This window comes from Oppia nitens, unplaced genomic scaffold, assembly GCF_028296485.1.
Source record: "Oppia nitens isolate AA-2021 unplaced genomic scaffold, nextdenovo-longstitch-racon4-pilon3 scaffold1_pilon_pilon_pilon, whole genome shotgun sequence".
NCBI classification, from domain to species: domain Eukaryota; kingdom Metazoa; phylum Arthropoda; class Arachnida; order Sarcoptiformes; family Oppiidae; genus Oppia; species Oppia nitens.
The window spans coordinates 5,966,121-5,985,739 of NW_026533199.1; the positions used below are offsets into that span (position 1 = coordinate 5,966,121).

Sequence of the window (19,619 nt, forward strand, 5' to 3'; positions counted from 1 at the left end):
TTTTGAACATTTTATAAATAATTATTTTGTGGGCACTTTTTCACAACCATTGGTTACAAATATTTATAAATATATTACATTATATTATATGCAATTAAGTATGAGATTTACAATAATATTAAATTTAGTCTTTGATTAAGTAAAATCATAATTAACAAATTAAATATTTGAATATGTAAATTATTTAATAATATTTTAATAAAATCATAATTGATATAATCTTTTAAAAAATTTAATCAATAAATAAAAATAATGATATTATATTAATGACATCAACTTATAGATAGATATACAATATATCTAGTGTTTTATGTTTATTGTGATACATATAATCTATAGATATATAGACACAACAAATACCAATATTCTTAATATTGACGATATTATAGAATATATATATACAGTATATATATAGTACTGTATATATACTGTATTATACTCTACTGTAGAATACATTGAATGCTTTAATAGACAATACGAGTCAAAGAATAAATGATAACAATTGTGACAAACAGTGCCATCCATTGACATGACTTGTAATGTAATCAAAACATGTGTACAACAAACACATGTGTTGTGTATGTATTGAATGTGTGATTGTTTTGTTGAGTTATTAAGTGATAAATAAAATGCCGAAAATCAGGTCCGACAAGAAGTGTCGCCCACATAAAGATGTCCAGAAACAAGGCATCGGATTTGATAAGACTTTGGGTCAACACATACTCAAGAATCCACAAGTTATCACAAGTATGATTGAAAAGGTATGTCTTGTAATTGATTTGACCTCAAAATAACGTTTYATGACTTGAATTGTGGTCAATAATAGGCCAGTTTGAGGCCATCGGATGTAGTGCTCGAAGTGGGTCCGGGAACGGGTAATATGACCGTTCAATTGTTGGAAAATTGCAAACAAGTGGTGGTCTGTGAAGTCGAYACAAGACTGGTCGCTGAGCTCCAGAAGAGAGTCCAATCAACACCATTGCAAAACAAATTAAAGATAACAGTCGGAGACGTCCTCCACAAAGAGTTGCCATTCTTTGATGTTTGTGTGGCTAATCTTCCCTATCAGATATCGTCGCCATTTATCTTCAAATTATTACTTCATCGACCATTCTTTAGGTGTGCTGTTCTTATGTTTCAGAAAGAGTTTGCACAGCGATTAGTTGCAAAAGCCGGTGATAAGCTATACTGTAGACTATCGGTTAATACACAACTATTAGCCAGAGTAGACATATTGATGAAAGTGGCCAAAAATAACTTTAGACCGCCGCCGAAGGTCGAGTCGAGTGTCATAAGATTAGAACCAATTAATCCGCCGCCAAATATCAATTTCAAAGAATGGGATGGATTGTTAAGGATATGCTTTCAGCGCAAAAATAAGACACTTTCGGCTCAATTTAAACATAATTATGTCATCGATATGTTGAGCCATAATTATCGGGTCCACTGTTCACTCAATAATATTTCAATTGATAACAACTTTGACATCAAAGACAATATACAGAAAATACTAAAAGATAACGAAATGGATGATAAAAGATCGCGAACTATGGATATCGACCACTTCTTAATACTTCTTCATGCTTTCAATAGTCAAGGATTTCATTTTACTTGATTTTTAATTACTTTATTTATACTTAATTAATAAAATTTTATTTATAAATTGTTATCGCTTTGAAAGCCATTGAATTAAATCATTAATCTATTAAATTAATAAGTAAAGCAATTTTGTTAAACATTACAGTAATAATAAATGAGTTAATTGTTAAATACCTCAACAAACCAAAAGCTTCCCGTTTTGAATATCACACGAGATATCCAAGACATTTGTCGGATGGGATACAATAGATGCAAATGAATATGTGATATACTATTGAATGGCGGCCAATGATAACCCATTCTGACAACCCATCAATTARACAATAATTTGATAATAATTACTTCAATAAGACTTACCTCAACTGAGATTCATCTGTAAAACCTTTACTTTTCATGAAATTTTCGCCAATTGTCTTCATATTATTGACTAATAACACAAAAAGTGAGTTAATTGTAGACATGAGTTATGTCTTAACTTATTTGAATGCTCTCCTCTTTCTTCATATTCTTGATATTTGTTATGTGTTTCTTAGGTAAGACCAGATAGTGTTGATCGACAGCTGGTTTAATATCATTGATAATCACCAAATTGTTGTCCTTTATTAACAATTAATTATTTTTATATTATAATATCATATGATATACAGTATTAACTCTCACTTCATATAATAGTTGTGAATTGTTTGTCAAATTGTTAGATATTTGACAGAAAATACAGTTTTCATCGACAAAGTTGTTGTCCATTGCTTAAGAGGATAATCAAAACTCATATAAAGTGAATATCAAATGTTATTAATAACTAATTAATTAATTAGCACTACCTTTGGTCATATACCCTATCAATTCAATACATATGTTATACAGTATTGTATTATATTCAATATATACAGTACTGTACTGTAGTGTTGACAGCTTAACAACAAAGTTGTAATCAATTTGTCAAACTATTGCAAAATCATAGACTAATCAAAATACTATTATTAATATTAATATTAATATACAGTATATTACAGTATATTAATAGTGATTGAAAGAGCTGTTTAACAATTGGTTGATATTATGAGAGTGAATTTGAAATCTGTTGTGAGTGTGTGTGTGTGTGATCTGTGAGCCATCTAGGGTCACACACTTATTAATGATTTTAATAGCAATTTGTATATAAATATAAATGAATTGATATAAAATTGATTTGATAAGAGTGTATAATTGAATTGATGGACAATTTGTTAATGTTTTATAAGTCATTGAAAGGGAGGGTTAATGTATGGTAACGTCATATGTGTTGTAATGTTGTTTGTATTACATATTTATTAATATTATATGACATTCAATGCAATGATTGTATATATATATTGAGCACACATGACATGACACACAACACACACAACAATAACAATAGTGTTGTATATATTGTTGTATAACATTGACTACAAAGCGATTGAATGAATGAGAGTTATAATGTCTAACCATTGCTAAGACGTGTCACTTACTATCACTATAATCACATCCACTCCACTTACATCAGGTCCCATGAAATATGAGTTTGGATACACTTCTGGAGGCCGCCAAGTATTTGGATCACATCCAGAAGTCAGGTCTGACACCACTTTAACACCACTCACGTGTTTGACATGAATTGGTCTACACGTGATCTCTTGTACTTCATGTCATATCAACTGATATTTAACTTTAATGTTTACTTATATCACATCCATTGACAGATTGCAGTGATGGACAAACTTGGGATTACTGCGAAAGAAATGAATATATTGGCAGTGAAGAAGTGATACTGCCGTCATCGACATATCATCTAAAAGTGGATCCAAATATACCTATTAGTGTACAGTTTCATACCTATACATCCAATGGGTCATCAATTGAGACCATCTCACAGATGGCTACATCACGAGCAATGGCTACCAATGCTAACATAAGTACAAAACGAAACGGTCATCAAAATGGTGGACATGTTATGAATGAATCAAACTTAAGGTCATCAATGAATACTTCAAATGGAGTGAACAATAAAATTAAAGACCACTCGGCGTACTCTCGACACCGGGAAATGCATAAGACATTAGAGAAGAACAGACGCGCACATCTGAGACAATGCTTTGAAGTACTCAAAGAGGAACTGCCTCTCAATGAGTACAACGAGAAGAAGAGTTCGCACATTAATATAATTAGTTGTGCCATCAGATACATCCAGCATCTCAAGAGAATCGAGTCGGAACTACACCAACAAACTGAAAGATTAATGAGAACCAAACATAGGTTCCAGAACCAGATCGCACAACTCAGACAAGACCTGATGGATGGCCACCAATCAGGCTTTACTCACAACAATCTATTCCTAAGCGATAATTATCTTGATTTTGAGCCACAAGTAGAGGAACAAAGTGATGAAGAAGTGATAATAGAGTTTGAGACGGGAGAAGACTGTTATGACGACGAGACTACAACTACAGCATCAGGTCTGACATATTGATTGTTTTGAATAATTATATTTTAGTAAAATATATAATATATTTGTATAATTGAATTGAATAGAATGTGCCGATGACTTGAGAGAACCCGATAGTCCATCCAAAATAAGCCGACCGCTGGCCAACCCTTTAATATACAAATGTCACGCTTGACTCACACTATTGATTCAATTGATTGGCCAATTAGTGTCATTTTGGACACAATGCCACTCAACTCAATGTATTATTTGGTGGATTTTAAGTGATACATAAATTATATGTTATACCTGTATAAAGATATTGATTTCATTTTTTAGTGAAAAGATACTAATTATTATTATTATATACATATAKAAAATGTCTAAATGTTTAGCAAAACTAATGATTAGTTATTTTGCTGTTATTATGTTTACAAATACTGTTTGATTTATAAATTTTAAATAGTATGTCATTTTCGGCAATTTCTTAAGTTATGCTTATCTTCTCATTTTTATAGTGTAATATTGATAAGTTATATAAATTATATAATGTAAATGTAATATTATTTTAAAATTATATAATAAATAAAATATTATTTTAAGCATTTGTTGATAATGTCTAATGAGTTATATTATTATTATTATTAAAGAGAATTTTATTAATGCATTAAATTCAGACTATTATTAGTTATTACTTTCAATATTTCATTGATAATGTTTGCCATAAGACTACATATGATAAATATAAATTGGCAAATCACCATGGTAAATTTTAATATAAAAATATAGTAAAAGCCATTTTATAATATAATATTGTAATTATTTAGTTATATTATGAATGTTTTGACGTAAAGTATAGTATTTTCAAACATTTTCCTTTCTATTAATAAAGTGAAGGGAATATCAAATAATTTCCTCATTTGTTTAGAAAAGTTTGTTTTTTGGGAATTTTTCTTTCAACAAATTTTCCTTATTCTCTGAGTTTTAATTTTTTACATATCCTTTAAAAATATTATGAGAGATATATAAGAGAAATATCAAATAAATTAACTATAGTTTAGTTTAGTTTAAAATATAAAATTTAATAAATATTATAACAGTAACCCAAATAAGGTAATGCTTTATAATTTATATTATATAAGCAATGGGTTGGTATCAGTTTTTTCATGTATTTGGAATGATGTATATAAATAAATATTTTACTTACAGATAATTAATTTTTTAAATCCATAATTTTCATATTTACATTTGGATAAAATGATTATAAAAGTGTACCTTTTGTATTGAAATATAAATTAAAAAATATATGTAAAGTATATTTATCTAATAATTAGCTTATCGTGAAAACCTATATTATATAAAAATATTTTATTAAATTATGAATAATAGTCAGTAAGACAACACTCCTTTACAATACATTAAAATAACTAATAATTATTAATTGTAGTAATTCTGTAGACATTTTCATAATCAACTAATTTGTGACCACAGATGTCACACACAGACAGACATTATAACTACAGTATATCTAACTTTCCTTATCCTATCTCTACTAACTCAGACAGTCTTATAATAATTTTAGAATTTAATTGTATTTTTTAAGATTAATATTAATAATAAATTGGTTTTAATTGATTTGATTGTCACTTATTAGACATTCAGTGTGTTGTATAACAACAGAAAACATATTGATTTCAGATTACATTTAATACATGAAACGATTGAATGGAAATATACCGATGATTGGTATTAACAACCGGTTCAAGGAATGGGTAAGTATTGAGATAAACGGTTGAAACAAATACTAAGAAATGGGTTAAATGTTTTAATAGTTTAATAGAAAATAAATAAAACTAATGAATAAAAAAATAGATTAAAATAAAAGTATATATGAATTGCCGTTAAAATATTTTAATTTTTAACATCCTTTCAATGACTCAAAAGTATATTTATGTTTAGTTGGCAGAAACAAAATGTTTGTATTATACAAAGCGTAATATACAGTATTATACAATGTAAAATACATGACCAATTTGGCTTACAAACACAAATTAGTGCTACCTATTGCTAAAAGTATTGATATAAGAAAGTAAATCATGTTTTATAATAAATATAGATTTAATATTATTTTTTATTGAATTTATTTTTTATTTTAAATTATTTGATTATTATAACTTAGAAGCGATTATAATAATGCATTTTCTAGAAATTATATTTTTACTAAATATTTTAAAGTAATTTTTAACATAATATACAGTATATTAGTTTTAAAATTTTATAATATTGATTATAACATTGTATTTTACTGTACAGTATTATACAAAGTCAAAATTCAAAACCTTGTATTTTTCCAACCCTGATATTTATATTCTATAAAATTAAATAATTTGTAAATTTTGTAAATACTTATATTTAAGAAACTAATTATGATTTTTTGTGTGATGTTTTATTTTATAAAATATTGTCTAATAATACCTTTACATTGCTTTTATTCCGAGCTGTTATATATACACTAAAATAAATTCATAACATTAATCTATATTTAAATAAAACCTGTCACACAGTTTTGTCGCCTAAATTTTATATTATAATACTGTATTGATATTAAACACAATGTGTTTAACACATATTAAGAGCATTAATATACAAATTTAAAAATAAAAGTTAGTCTATTTTATTGATTTAAATTATGTAAAAAATAGTAACTTAAAGGTTATCTCAAACATAAAACATTTAAAAATAACTAAAATGCACTTTTGTTACAACAATAATCTGTGATACATAATATGTATATTACATATATTAGTAGTAAAATTTTGATTTACCGTAAAAAACAATACTAGGATTTTAACACATAATTCATAGATAATAACTATAGTTAATTAGAATATATATAAATAGTTTATATAAAAATTTAAATAGTAAATTATAAATAGCTATAATTTTAAACTTAAATGTTTTAAACCACAGATTTAACAACAGATGACTAGAATCAATAAATTATTGGGAATAAAAATACAGATAATATCATAAAAATATCCTTAAATATCATCAAATAATCCTTTTGGAGGCCTCGCTGTTGAATTGTACGACCAATTTGTCGAATAACCGATGGGTTCTGACTCTCTAATTAATTCTTGTCGCATATTATCCTCAGAGTTGTCTCTACTTATCATTTGTTCCGGTGATATCGGTTGTTGATGTTGTTGGTGACCACCAATTGGTGGATCTTTTTTAAATCTAAGTGTTTGAGTGCTATTGGGTTCTAATTGTCGCAAAATCTTATTCTTCTCTCTTTTGACGAGTTCTTGACCTTCGCGTATCAATTCAGTGGTCATTTCATCAGTTAATATAAACTGTTCAAAACCTAAATTATGTAACAGTTTAGCGCCAAACTCGAAGAATGTGGCCAAACAAAAGAGACAAATACAAAGTGGAAGATATATAGCGAAACTGTCGCCTATGAATGATATAACATCCAAATGACCCATAATTTTAGTGAATGCCGTCTCCTCTTTCATTACTTTGTGAGTTATATGAGAATCAAGATGTATGAGTCCTAAATAATTAAGACATAGCGGTGGAGCCAAACGACATAATAGCCTTTCATTTAATCATAAATTATAATTCAATTAATTTCATTATATTTAGCAAACATTTATCTGTAATAATAAATTAATATTACATACATTCCACAAAATATTAGACTATATTCATCAGTTTGATGGTGTGCTGACAAATAATAATAATTAAAAATCCTTATTTTGAATACTGTATAATAAGCGCAAACACAGAGATAAGCGATCACTAGAATTGAAAATGACTGCAAAAACCAATAATAAAAATATCAATCATTAATTTATATACATTTAACAAATTAATATTTAATTAATTGTAAAGCGTTATAAATTTTAAATTATTATCTATTAATAATAATTAAAACAATATAAAAAAATCTCATTAATAAAATATTCTTAAATTCTACAATTTCACACATTTTACTATATATATTAAAATAATTAATTATCACAAATAATTTAGTAATTTAAGAAAAACTTCATTATTAGATTAAAATATGAATTGGAAATTATAAAATACCTCAACAAAAAAATAGTTGTAATTATTTCTCAATGAGTCCATTATTAGTGCAAAAATACTGAGAGGAATGGATTGAATTGAAAAAGTCATTTCGGACCAAATGACCATTAATGACAATATAGTCAAACAATAGCCGAGAAGCCGATAGAAAGGCGACCGAACACAACATTTCCAATACCACTCTACTCTTGGAGTATATATTGATGTCTTGATAAACATAGTCAACGCTGATTTAGGACGCGATTCAATGGTAGGTCTGAAATGTCGGTTAACATTGATTTCATTTTTGGAAATGTCTTCACATTCAATGGAATCAGTGATCAATACATTCCATTTACAATGTGTTCTGTGGTTTGTTTGCATCGCTTGAATTATATTCTTATGCATTCTCGTCAATGTCTTCTCATTGAATGTATTTCCTGAATAACTGACTGATTGAGCACTGGTTTGTGCCAAACGATTCATCATTTGATGTCTCCAATCAAGAGGACATTTGTCGACAATAATATCCAAATATGGACGCATCGGGTCGTGATCGCCTCTCAGTGACTCTAAACACGTTTGAATTTCATCCAAGACATCATCTAGTTTTTCATCAGATTCACACTTTTCTGCACTTAATTTTGCAACTTTGAAGTAAAGATAATTCAAAGATCGGCCATAATGACTGACATTAAAACACGATCGGGGGATCTCTACTAATCCGTAACCCAATAAGACAACCAATAAGAAGAGTCCCCACGTGTTTGAAGCTGTTGTGCAAATAATTTTTATACCCTCGAAGTTAAGTTGTGTTTTGATTGACACATAAATCAAAAATATTACAAAAATGACAGAAAATATGCCGTAATATATAGCGTTCTCTATAAAAGCGGCCTTTAATTTACCGCCGATTGAAAACTCGCCGGCCATACAATACGATTGCATTAGAGGTAATACAATCCAAGTAAGCATTTGTGATGTCCAATAGACTATACGCCAAAGTGTCGGCAATACTTGATTCGGGGCATAACTCCACGGCTCTAAACATGGATTATCCATATTTGGAGGTAATGGTGTCGTTGTTATGTTTGACACATTCATCACATCCATAGTGTCTTCAAATACATTCAAATGACTCACATTTCGCATGTCGTGATCGTTAAGACATTGTAAGTAAGTTGTCTGAAAATAATAAAACAAACAAAAATATAATATTAATTAATTGAATAAAAAAATAAATTGATTGACAAATACCGTTGAGATATCTAAAGGAAGAATAAATATGACGAGGAATGAGAAGAACCACGAGATGAACACCGAGACAGTGGTCACAATGTTTTGGTCCAACCAATTGCCGAATCGGTTCAATAGATATGACGACAATAAAAACGTTACAATAATTTCAATGGTCAGCGGCCAGAATGCCATCTTTACCGACAGTGTCCGACACCGATCACCAATCACTTCAATATTATTATTATTTCTAAATACAAGTTAATGGTTATAAACATAACATCAATCACTTAAATGTTTTAATATATAACATATAATTTAATTATAATTTAAATAAAAATTATATAAAATATGTTAAATCAGTTATCAAGCAATGAGATCATTGTTTACATTAATTTTGATAACAATTAACAAAACAAACACAAAGTCGCCATTGAATGCAAATTAAAGCAACAATTGATTCATTTTATCACTCAATTTGTACGATATTTGGCCACAATTTTGACTAATTTATTGATAAATAATTCAAATAAATATAATTAAATGACAATCAAAATGATAACAAAAATATTAGTTATTATTGAATTAAATAAATGGCAAACATATGTGTAATAAATATATGTATTAAATGTAGACATCATTGATGTTAAAGTCAATGTATGATCACGTGTTGTGTCACGTGTTTCCACATTAACGTTAATGCTTTCCTTTACGTGTCCATTGATTTCTAGGTTTGTATGAATTTTCACTTTAATTCAATTAAATTGTTATTTATTTAGTTAATTAATAATTAAATTTAATCAATACTTATATTTAATTATAGTTTTTAATGTATTTAATTCAATTAAATATCAATTTGTGCCTAAAATTAGTTATTAATGAGTTATTTTGTATATCAAAGAAGTTAGGCCTAAACCGCGTGGCTTTCAATACATTATAAACCATTGAAATATTGTATTGAAAATCATATCATTTGGTTAATGATTATTATTTTGAATTTATAATTAAATTTAACGATTGATTTGTTATTTGTAGACACAATGTATTCATCAAACGCTAAGATCGTTAAGCCTTTGGGCGAAAAAGTGGATGAATTTGAATCAACCATTTCTCAAGTATTGACATAACATATAACACAAAAAGACAAACATTTAATATCTAATTTAATTAAATAATAGGCACTTCTTGAGCTTGAAATGAATAGTGATTTGAAATCACAGCTCCGGGAACTACACATTACCGGCGCTAAAGAGGTGGACGCTTCGGGAAAGAAGGCTATCATTATCTTAGTTCCGGTGCCGCAATTGAAAGCGTTTCAAAAACTTCAGACAAGGATTGTGCGCGAATTGGAGAAGAAGTTTAGTGGCAAACATGTGGTGGTCATCGCTAAGCGTACTATTCTTGCGAAACCCACCCGYAAATTAAAGAGCAAAAGTAAACAAAAGAGACCGCGAAGGTTGGTATCTCTGAGTTAATCACTATTATTGGTGTTTCGTTCAAAAAATAATATATAAGAGAATTACTATGAATTTCATTGATTTGTTTTAATTTTTGTCGATTTATTATTGAATTGAAGATATTATTAAATGTAATTTTAAGCAAAATAATGAAATATTATAATCTGTTTACAGCCGTACTCTGACTGCAGTTCACGACTCAATCCTCGAAGACTTGGTATATCCGGCAGAGATTGTCGGCAAAAGAACTCGCATTCGTTTGGATGGTTCGCGACTTATTAAAGTGCATTTGGATAAGACATCGCAGACCACTATTGAACACAAGACTGACACCTTCACTGCTGTTTACAAACGGCTCACTGGAAAGGAGGTTACGTTCGAGTTCCCGGAACCGCTGTTTTAATACAATTAATGTATCGATAATTAAATGAAATAAATGAAAAATTAAAACTAATTTGAGATTTATTTTGAAACATTTCGCAAATCAATTGAAAGTTTTAAGTGATATAAACCAAAACGTTAAATAATAATAATTAGTCCTAACAGTCGAGGAAGTTTGCGGCCATTAGTAACTCCAATGCAATTTCGGGTGCGATCGGGAACTCCGGTATTTCAGTCGAACTGTTAGTGTATCGGACTTTGTATGTGAAGTATTGACAGACCTTTTGCAAGACATGAGACGGGATTTCTCTGAAATGAACTTCATTTGTCTCGTTTTCGGCGAATTGACCTAAAAATGGATAATAAATTTAATGAATTGTCGAGTAATGAGTTGGGTATGTAAGTGCAGACCGGGTCCCGAAAGCATGGCCTTAATGGTGCCCGAAGTGAGTGCGTGTTCTCTCTTAATAATGAACTCATGAGAATCAGATGAAATCAGTTTGACATACATGGCATCCGGACCCTCACACCCACCAAACATACCGCCACTGTCGTCATCGCGACACTCATTGCCCGAATCCGAGGCCGACATTACTGACCACTTGTTTTATTTAAAATAATATGATTTATCACACAATCAAAGACAATGCAATTCAATGTAATTCAATCACAACAATGATGTATACAATCATATATTTTTATGTTATTTTATAACACTAGAGGACAGCACTTACCATATATTTGACAAATTTATGACAATTGACTTTAAAATATATTTATATTGTAATTAGGATTTAAATATATTTTTTAATAGATATTGTTATTTATAGTTATATTATCTAATATATGGCACTATTGTATCAGAAAATTTAATATATATTTTTTAAAAACATGTTTTAAAGATTAAGAGAATATTCTGTTGAAACTATTATATATTTATAGATATGAAAAATAGCGATTTATTTGTGAATATAAAATACAGGTATTTTGTAACTCTAATCTAACTATTAAATTGATTGTTAGTAATAGTAATGATAAGTAATGCAAAATAATGGCAAACATATCAAAACTCTCAATTAAATACCTCTGTATTTTGAAAGCACTTATCAGTTATCACAATAGTGTGTCAGTGAATGGATTGTAAAGTAGTACCAGTGCTTCATAATGATTGTCTCAACGGAATGCAAAAGTGCAGTCATGTTGATGTTGTTGAGCACTGGTAGGCATATAGACATATACAGCAATTGAAGCACAATCTACGTGACCATACATTCAACTATTATCCTCTCGACATATAAACTCAATTCAATTCATACAATTCATGCTAAGCCATAAAGACAGTCCTATTATATAATTATATTATAAAAACTTTACATTAAATCAAATTATAAAGAAATTTATTTGTTTTGTATTTTTTCTTATTAAACTTTCTAACGATATCGTTGTAAATTAATTTATCATTTGTTGCAATTTTGTCGCCAAAAAATCATTACTCATAGGAAGTTATATTTTTACATCCGTTTGTTATTTACCGATGAGAGTCACCTATAATGATAAAGTAGTCATCAATTGGATTCTCATTTCATTCCTGTCTTTATTTTCTCTCTCTTACTTTCTCTTACTTTCTCTTACTTTCTCTCTCTCTTTCTTTCTTTCTTTTTCTCTCTYTCTCTCTCTCTCTTTATTTCTTTTTTTCTTTCATCAGTATAGTAATGTTAGTCTATATCTAATATGTAGGTTAAGGTGCGCTTTGGTATTGATATGGCAGTCGGCGCACTGCCATTAAGCGCAACAATTCCTATAATTTGACAAAACAAAGAATAGTGAGCCTTAGTTTCATTGGTTTCATTAGCTTTGACATAGCTATGGGCACTGAGACCATATAATTTCATACCTAACTTTACCATAAATCATTGGATTTTAATTAATTTTTGTCTAACTTATAAGTTTGTAGATTACATTTCATATATATAAACATTAATAGTCTAACAAATAAAATGACAAATATAACAATTTGTTACTAGTTTTGTAATATTATTTTTATATAAACTCATATAATGATAATAATGATTATAAGATATTAACAATATTATCAATATTAACAAGTAGTTTATTAGTGATTGTAGTGATAGTGTGACCACTTGTTTCATAAGAGCAAACTATTGCCACAAAATAGTTCACTGTTTGACTATAGAAAGTCTATTCATAATATTAGAGCTTATGTTGCATTCAATTACTCGATTCTACCGATTCTCCATTCCGTATATTATTTGCAATATTCTCTATAAGACTACTATAGCTTCTGCGCCAATCAATAGCTTAATGTTGACTTCACTATTAAGCATTCAATTGCTTTCAAGTTTCCACACTTTTATAAAAAAACTACTGTATATATATATATATATATATACATATTTATCTTTACAAATACTTTAATGGAAAATAATGTTAAATAATTTTTTTAGTTTTAAATGTAATTCAAGTATTTTCTAAGCCATCACAAAATATTCATTGTATATAAAAAATCTGTAAAACTAATAGATTTAGTAGTATATAAATTTATATATAAATATAATATATACATAATATATATAATACAGGTATATACTGTATAAATTTGTCAGACATAATAGCTGATTAAAATGGTTTATTTTTGATATTATATGACTACTTTAATAAATATTGTATTATTGTTTTGCTATTATTAACATAAATATTATCATTGCTTGCACCATAATGTTGTTTTAAAGATTAACTATATTATATATTATTATTATATTGTAACTTTGAATTTATCAAATATATACATTATATAATATTTACTATAGCTTTATATAAAGTTATATTATAACTAACATTTACAATACAAAATGTATCATTAAGTTTGTTTAAATATAATTTGATTTGCAAAAATTGCAAACATAAAATATAAATGTAATAATGTTATGACAATTAAAAATATTTCAAAATAAGTCAATTTGACATTTAATATATTTTATAATATTCAAGACTTTTTATATTTAAATGCCTAACAAATAATTCAATTAAATACACCCTTTCATTGATAATTTCAATAAAATGATAATGTAGTGTATATATTGTGCATAAATGTTGTATTGATTACAAATAAAGTGTTAAATAAGTAAATATTATACTTGAAATTGAAGAAACATGAGATGACATTAATAGTGTGGTAATAGCAGTGAATATATAATAGATTAAAGAATCTGTTAAATGAAAACAACAAAATTCTTGACTCTAAACTTCACTATAGACTGACTAAAAGTACAGTAATTTATGTTTTGTGCAGTAATTGAGGATCATTTCAAATATGTGGTCTACAGATCAAAAATTGTTAAATAAAATACATTAAAAATATAAAAAGTTACATTAAATTTATTTAATTTATGAAAACTACAATATATTATTATAAGGATATTTTAGCACAAAATTGTATTTATATTTAAATAAACTAATAGAATAATTGTTACATATAAATATTGATTTATTATATAAATATTAAACATGTACAATATATTACCCATATTATTCAAATATATATACAGGACAATTTGGGAAAAAATCTATAAAAAAAATTCGGTCACCCTATACGTTACTATCATAACAATACTATGCGCTATACAAATACAATAAATTGTGATATATTTATATTTTCAAACATTTACACTCAATCTCTATACATCTCTTATACACTCTAACACACTCTCAACAAGCAATCGATAAACTTTTTTGAAAACTACTCCTTTTATTACTTTTCATAAAATATCAGTTTGAATGTCACTATTTTTCAAAAGTAATATCAGAAATATTTACTTCAAAAAATTGCTATAAGAAAATAGTATTAAATTGTTTTGTAAATTAAACTTATTTATTAATGGCATAGTATAATATTTTGATTTAATACATACGTATTGTGTTAATATAATTTTATATGAATATATAAACTCTGATATACAACACAATTAGATACTGTACAGTATTTTTATACAATATAATTCATTTTTATTAATGTTATGGAATCACAAATGTTTTTTGTTATCATAACTTAGATTATATCAAATAATATTATATCTCTGTATTTTTAAATAAAACATATTATTTGGATCTATATATAATATAAAGTATATTATAAACATATAATACTGTATAAATAAATAAATATATGGGTTTATATACAGCAGTATTATAACATTATAAACTAATTAATTGATTGATTTATTTGGCAATTTATTCTTTAAATGTTTAAAATTTTGACAATATTTAGTCACTCTAATGGTTTATTAAGCAAATGAATTAATAGTATAAATATTTAAAAAAGTTATTTTTTTAAATATATATTTTTATTATTTAGCACACAATTTAAAGTACTGTATTATTGATTTAAATATTTAAATTCAATACAATGTAAGAAATATTTATGCAAAAGAACTAGTCTTTGAACTTGTTTTTAAATATTTGATATATTTTAGTGATCTATACTGTAATTTGAATTAATAAGTTTAACTAAATCGATACTATATTTATTAAATTATAAAGCTAAATATTGTATCGCCCAACAAGTGGTGATTTTTAATTACTTTTTTACAATGATTTATGTTGATAACGGCTTCAATGACATACAATTAGCGATTATTTCACTTACCATTATTTACCAAACATTTGTTTAATACAATATTATATTATAGCAGACTTTGTTATAGCTTTACTAGTATTGATAATTGACTGCTATCTTAACAAATAGTGACCATCATTTATAATAACTGCTTAAATATATTATTAGAAAAAAGGAAAACAATTTGATAAATAGTTGTTTATCATATCATATATAATAGAAATATATGTGCGATATATACTATAATGTATTTTATCAGAAATAAAGAGAATTCATAGTAATGCTTGAAGATATTGCATATAAGTATTAAGTTATGCTATATTTCTATATATTTTCAGTATATATATATATTATTTGGAGCTATACTTGTATATGTATTGCTTGCAGAGTTATGTGTCTTTACATATATTGCAAAAAAGATATAATGAAGGAAAAGACATATAAAGAGGACATACAAGGATGGCATATATGGATGGTATACAGGGATGGCATACCTGCGTCAGTGCGTCAAACTCTGAATTATAAAATCTATTTATAGTTTAATTTTATCAATATATGAATGGTGTATAGTTTTTTCATCAGTCATATTCATGATATATACATGCGATTAACTATTATTACAATACCTACTAATGTCACATATATTAAAGCGAATCCACACTTGAAATAATCAGAGCATAGAATTTGATGCAATTCATAGAACTATAGCTATAAATAATTAAATTGAAAGCAGGAATCACTTAATCGAAAATAATTTTATGGTGTTTCACCTGTTTATCATATTATCACATATTTACTATTTCCTATGAATTTTTATTTTAGGTTATATTGAGATAAAATATATTAAATTTTAACACTTTGACTCATTTATCGCTAGTTTTAAATTAGCTTTGGATATAATTTATAATTAACAATATATTACCGTTAAAACAATACTATAAATAAACTTTATTTAAACTTAATTCTAAAAATAAATATCAATAAAACATAAATTTTTAAATAGTCATTTGATTTTATTATATTTAATAATTTAATTTAACAAATAATAATAATATATTTGTAAATTAAAATTTACATAAATTATTTTAGTTACTTTATTTAATTAAAAGTAGTGTTGGTCAAATAGAAATTTTTAAGAAATTATTCACAAAAATTTTCTAGAAATTTCTCTGATAAAAATCTATTAAAAAATCGTAACTATTATAATAATTTTAAATTAAAAATTAGATTAAAATTATATAATAATTTATTTTAAATAAATAAAATCAGATGTAAATAAATTAATATTAATTTTATTAATTATGTATTAACAAAAATCTTTTTAAGATTTATGTTGTGTCTGAAATAATTGTATTAATTATTTATATAAAATATGGAAATATCTACTAATAATAACATTAACTATTATAATTTTTTCATAATTTTTGTAATCTTATGATATGATTATAAACACAGATTATGTTTAAATTGATTTTATCATAATATTTATAAATTAAATATAGTATTTTATATAGAGTTATTAATATTGTTACTTTTATATTTTATTCAGTTATTTAAAAATAAAAATCTATTAGAGATAGAATTAGATAATTTCTAAATTTTTTTATTATAATTTCTATTTTTGCAACACTCTTATTTTTGTAATTTATAAATTAAAATACAATTAGTATAATGTTAATTTTTGAATAATTATAATATTTAATAAATTTATAATTAATAACTGTATTTATATTTAGACAAATCGGACAGTTTTACCATTTAATGTATATTCTTTAAACTGTTTTGTTGTAATTTTAAGATATATTTTAATATCAGAGTTATTAATAATTGCATAGAAGATAATATCGAGTTTAAGAAAGGGATTACAACAAATGATATTTCAATTATAAATTTTTACTATATTTTCTTAGATTGTTAGGGATCACAATATACTTGATTTTATATATATTGAATATATATATATATATATTCTATTAATTATAATTTAATTAATAATTATTATAAGCATAACTTTAATATATGTCGTCTCTAAGTCTGAGATATCTTATAATTGCAATAAATTTTAATATGGCGTATTCAGGTCAAAGGTCAAATAAATGAATACTAAATTATTACAGTATGTTTTTTCTATAATTATGATATACTGTAGTACAATATAACTTAGTAAGTTAATTTTCAAAAAATAATATAATTAATAAATTATACTCTATGCATTCATTCTATAAATATTAACAAACTTATTATACAATTAAATATCTAACTAAAATATTTATAAATTTTCATGATTTACATTTTTATTATAAAACTATATGATGTAATATAAATATTAATATATAATGAGTAAATTTAAACAAATATTTTGTGCGTCTATGGATTATTTGGCAAAAATAACAATAAATATAATTTTTATGTTTCAGGTCAGATATGTGGAAACAAATAGATGCAATTATATAACTATTTTACCATCAAATCCATAATTGTACATAAAATTGGTTGATTTATTTCAATTTCTTGAAACAGTTTTAAAACAAAAACTAGTCAACAATTTATGTTTAATAATTAATTTTATGATAACCCATATAAAGAGTCGATTATTTTATACTAAAGTTTTGCAAATTACGTTTTTAAAGCATTAATTAAATGTATATTTCTATAAATATAGTTCATTAAAATCTTTATTGTATTAAAATATTTTTATAATTCTAAATTTAATACTAAATTCTACAAATAATTTATTCTAATTATAATATATATTATAGTTTATCATATATAAGCTATTTGTATATTGACAACATATATTAGTTTTTTAAAAATATTTATTATGAAACATTTATATAATAAACACAATATATATATATACTAACAGAATGATGAAATTTTTAACAGTAAATCTAATTTAATATTCAGTTTACATGAATTTTCTGAAATGAATGTTAATATGAATAAAATTTTATATGATATGACATGACATTGCATTGTTATTATATCATTTTCTCATTAATTTAATGTTAAAAACTATTGTATTTTATACATATATGAATGTATGAATGTCATCAAATTGTGTTATTAGCAAACACTGAACACATATCATCAATATATTTAATATAATTATTATGAGTCTGTTTTTCACGAAAGTTGTGTGCATTTATGACTTTGTTTGAGCCAATTATACCTTAATAATTGCTATAACAACAAAATCAGTCCGATTGTCTCATATATATATATATATATATATATATATTACTGTCAATGTTGTTGTATAATCCAGATCATCAAAATTAAATTAATGCTAAATTGTGAATTGTGTACATCAATGGTTGGATCAATACATAGATCACAATTAAGATTCTAAATTTCACTTTGAATTACTTGTATTTATAGGACGACTATTACTATACAATACTATTCTGTTATCAATACTTTTTTGTAATACTAGTCAATGTATTATATTAATGGTCACAAACTTGACACTCAAATTTCTTATTCAGCATTGATATCAACAAAACATTAACTTTTAAATAATACAAGTTTTATAACAAAATCAATACAGTATAACATATAATTTATATATATTTATATAAATATAGTATAACTACCGTATATATGCTGAAGAAATTTTATGAATGCTCAATAGGACATATTATATAAATAGTTATACATTAGTGGCTAAATATTTGCAATATGTTACATAATATCACACATTAACATATGTTTGATGTTTTAATTTAACTTATAAATGAATTATTGTAAAATTCATGTTTTGAGCTAATATCTAATTTATATAATTATATAA

The 19,619-nt window shown here is 25.5% G+C and overlaps 6 protein-coding genes across 7 annotated transcripts; 3 read left to right on the forward strand and 3 right to left on the reverse strand.

Moving 5' to 3' along the window:
- The first annotated feature begins 512 nt into the window (after positions 1–512).
- On the forward strand, positions 513–1,676 carry LOC128951394 (probable dimethyladenosine transferase). Its single transcript, XM_054296643.1, has 2 exons — positions 513–761; positions 827–1,676. The coding sequence occupies exons 1-2, from the start codon at positions 630–632 to the stop codon at positions 1,613–1,615; spliced, it is 921 nt and encodes a 306-aa protein (XP_054152618.1). The 5' UTR covers positions 513–629; the 3' UTR covers positions 1,616–1,676.
- Positions 1,607–2,472, reverse strand: LOC128951395 (adenosine 5'-monophosphoramidase HINT3-like). Its single transcript, XM_054296644.1, has 6 exons — positions 2,421–2,472; positions 2,260–2,345; positions 2,076–2,196; positions 1,957–2,026; positions 1,774–1,900; positions 1,607–1,702 (listed from the first exon to the last, which is right to left on the reverse strand). The coding sequence occupies exons 1-6, from the start codon at positions 2,428–2,430 to the stop codon at positions 1,667–1,669; spliced, it is 450 nt and encodes a 149-aa protein (XP_054152619.1). The 5' UTR covers positions 2,431–2,472; the 3' UTR covers positions 1,607–1,666.
- Positions 2,473–2,809: 337 nt separating this feature from the next.
- LOC128952169 (max dimerization protein 1-like) lies at positions 2,810–4,354 on the forward strand. Its single transcript, XM_054297515.1, has 3 exons — positions 2,810–3,194; positions 3,321–4,073; positions 4,150–4,354. The coding sequence occupies exons 1-3, from the start codon at positions 3,137–3,139 to the stop codon at positions 4,236–4,238; spliced, it is 900 nt and encodes a 299-aa protein (XP_054153490.1). The 5' UTR covers positions 2,810–3,136; the 3' UTR covers positions 4,239–4,354.
- Positions 4,355–6,981: 2,627 nt separating this feature from the next.
- On the reverse strand, positions 6,982–9,595 carry LOC128952782 (G-protein coupled receptor-associated protein LMBRD2-like). Its single transcript, XM_054298226.1, has 4 exons — positions 9,377–9,595; positions 8,141–9,304; positions 7,732–7,865; positions 6,982–7,645 (listed from the first exon to the last, which is right to left on the reverse strand). The coding sequence occupies exons 1-4, from the start codon at positions 9,548–9,550 to the stop codon at positions 7,084–7,086; spliced, it is 2,034 nt and encodes a 677-aa protein (XP_054154201.1). The 5' UTR covers positions 9,551–9,595; the 3' UTR covers positions 6,982–7,083.
- A 394-nt stretch (positions 9,596–9,989) lies between these two features.
- On the forward strand, positions 9,990–11,259 carry LOC128952449 (40S ribosomal protein S7-like). Of its 2 annotated transcripts, none has more exons than XM_054297850.1 (4): positions 9,990–10,086; positions 10,391–10,470; positions 10,534–10,811; positions 10,987–11,259. In XM_054297850.1, exons 2-4 carry the CDS (start codon positions 10,396–10,398, stop codon positions 11,213–11,215), a joined length of 582 nt encoding a protein of 193 aa, XP_054153825.1. In that variant the 5' UTR covers positions 9,990–10,086; positions 10,391–10,395; the 3' UTR covers positions 11,216–11,259. The 2 variants fall into 2 exon arrangements, with proteins under 2 accessions (XP_054153825.1, XP_054153826.1); XM_054297851.1 differs by lacking the exon at positions 9,990–10,086 and adding an exon at positions 10,262–10,331.
- Positions 11,260–11,297: 38 nt separating this feature from the next.
- On the reverse strand, positions 11,298–11,889 carry LOC128952450 (elongin-C). The gene is made up of 2 exons (XM_054297852.1): positions 11,605–11,889; positions 11,298–11,542 (listed from the first exon to the last, which is right to left on the reverse strand). Exons 1-2 carry the CDS (start codon positions 11,783–11,785, stop codon positions 11,352–11,354), a joined length of 372 nt encoding a protein of 123 aa, XP_054153827.1. The 5' UTR covers positions 11,786–11,889; the 3' UTR covers positions 11,298–11,351.
- Between the last annotated feature and the right edge of the window lie 7,730 nt (positions 11,890–19,619).